Source organism: Belonocnema kinseyi, chromosome 3 (genome assembly GCF_010883055.1).
Source record: "Belonocnema kinseyi isolate 2016_QV_RU_SX_M_011 chromosome 3, B_treatae_v1, whole genome shotgun sequence".
NCBI lineage: Eukaryota > Metazoa > Arthropoda > Insecta > Hymenoptera > Cynipidae > Belonocnema > Belonocnema kinseyi.
Genome location: NC_046659.1, coordinates 145,220,926 through 145,223,335, shown reverse-complemented (window position 1 = coordinate 145,223,335; position 2,410 = coordinate 145,220,926). Strand labels below are relative to the sequence as shown.

At 31.0% G+C, this 2,410-nt stretch overlaps 1 protein-coding gene across 1 annotated transcript; it reads left to right on the top strand.

The window, feature by feature from the left end:
• The first annotated feature begins 255 nt into the window (after positions 1 to 255).
• On the top strand, positions 256 to 897 carry LOC117170056 (tigger transposable element-derived protein 4-like). Its single transcript, XM_033356575.1, has one exon. It carries the CDS (start codon positions 256 to 258, stop codon positions 895 to 897), a length of 642 nt encoding a protein of 213 aa, XP_033212466.1.
• Positions 898 to 2,410: the final 1,513 nt, after the last annotated feature.

Genomic DNA, 2,410 nt, shown 5'->3' with positions numbered 1-2,410 from the left:
ACTCTGGGTTGTAAGAAAAGTTTAAGAATAGGAATGGAATAATCCATAGGGCATTAAATGGCGAAAGTGCTTCTGTTTCGGAAGAAGACTGCGAAAAGTTTCTGACCGACAATTTGCCTAGCTTGTTAGAAGCTTATGCAATAGAAGATATCTTCAATGCAGATGAAACAGGTCTTTTTTCAAAATTTTTACCAGATAAAACTTTGACATTTAACGGCGACAGAAAAACTAGAGTTTCTGGTAATAGGCAAATCTATGAATCCACGATGTTTCAAGCGAGTCAAGTCTTTACTAGTGTTTCACGAGAGCAATAAAAAAGCTTGGGTGACTAGTTCAGTATATGAAGACTGGCTTCATAAAATTGATCACAAGTTTCAAAGAGAAAATCGGAAAGTACTTCTACTTGTGGATAATTGTCCGGCTCATCCGAAAGTCTTGATTCAAACTTTAAAAGCCATAAAGGTGGTTGACTTACCAACAAATTTAACTGCCAAATTGCAACCAATGTATCAAGGAATCATTAAGAACCTTAAAGTGAATTACCGGCGGAGAATTATAAAAAGATTGCTCAAGGCTTCGGATGAGAAAATGGGGTTGACTGGTTTGAATTTATTGGATGCTATTTTCGACTTGAACAAAGCTTGGACTGATGTCACTAGTGATACAATTGCGAATTGCTTTCGGAAAGCTGACTTCGTGAAAACTGACGTGGAAAATCTTGCAACACAAGAACAAGACGAAATTTTATCGGATGGTACTTCTGAAGAGTGGGATGATCTACAAAGAATATTGGCATGCACAGAAGTAACTTTTGAAGATTTCATTGATATGGACACTAGTGTAATTATTGTTGGTGAACCTACAGATAGTAAGATATTGGATAATATGAAGGCATAAGAACCTTCAAGATCTGATGACGAAAATGATGCTGAGGATCAGCATGTGACATCACCAACAAAATTAAGAGATGCTAAAGGTGGTTTAGCAATTGTTCAATTAAATAGTCTAGAGAGTTATACTCGCTGATTATCAAATAGTTGGGTATTTTCGGCGGAATTTTTTGCGCGTGAAGCCTTTCTCTAATATAAACACATTGGTCATGCATTTTCATAATAAAGAATAATCCAGGTATAACATTGTGTTCAGGTTGGCCATCTGCACATAATTTAGTAAAAAAAACACATTTATAAAGTTTTTCTACATTAGTAACTTAAACTTTGAACCGTGGCTGTTCGAAAAAAATTAACTCTTTGTATTCATGAAATTAAAAATAATTCGTTGAAAGCTGTTTTTAGATGCCATTTAAAACCCTGAAGTCAACAGAAATAAGGATTATGGAATCAGGTAGATAATTAAAGACAATTTTGTTAGTAAGTTCCTAACTTCAGTAAATTAATTGTACTTGCAAACTTTAATAGAAAAACGAAAATGTAAACTTTAGAATGAACAACGCGCGATAAGAAAAAAAACAGAAAAAGGGTAATGTTGCTATTCACAAGAAGTACAAGACTATCGTTGATAACCTTGGTTGAAAAGTCAATATTATTTTTATTTACAATTAAAGTTTATATCATCCACAACTCTCATTATTATTTACAAATTCTCTTTTTTTAGAGCTCTTTAGGCTACAACGAATACATTTTCATCGCCTTGGATTGCATATTTAAAGATTGCCAAATAATATGAAAATTGTATTTGTCATAATAACTTTGATATTTTTCTATTATTTTTCATTACATTTTATTCTTAGCCGCAATAAAACATGTATAATTTCAATAAATTGATGTCATTAATATTTATGACATGCATTGATATTGAAACATAAACAAATTAAAAAAATAAAACATTTATAAATCCTTTTTGGGTGAAAAACTTTTGACTATTACTTTTTTTACCTTGTTTGTTCTATCGAAAAATTTAATTTTTTTAATTTCAATTTTATTTTTCAGGGCCAAAGCCAAAATTAAGCGTCCAATCAAGAAATTATGCATGGAAATTTATAGTTCTTTTTTGAATAAAAAAACTTTTGTCAATTCATCTTTTTCATAGTTCGTGTCGTTTGTCTGAAAATTAAATTTTCAAATGTTTACTGTTGTTTTTTAAGAATAAAAAAAACCACGCATTCTATAAAAAAATAAATTCATGTCAAATTTGTAGTTCTCTTTTGTATCTTCTGTCTCCTTTTTTGTAGGATGTGTCGCTGGTCTCAAAATTTAATTTACTCTCTTATTTTTAACAAATCTATTAAATTCACGATTTTTGGCGATTCTTTTTTCGCATATTGCACAGTTTGACCGCAAAATGGATTTAGTTTTTTCATTGTCTTTTGTCCAGATCAAAATACAAATTTTCCATTTTTTAAAACAACATTCAAAAGGTGTACAGAAGACCACAGACATACACCGACGTG

Excerpts from the sequence above, each read along its gene's own strand:
- LOC117170056 (XM_033356575.1), top strand. The coding sequence starts at position 256 with ATGAATCCACGATGTTTCAAGCGAGTCAAGTCTTTACTAGTGTTTCAC.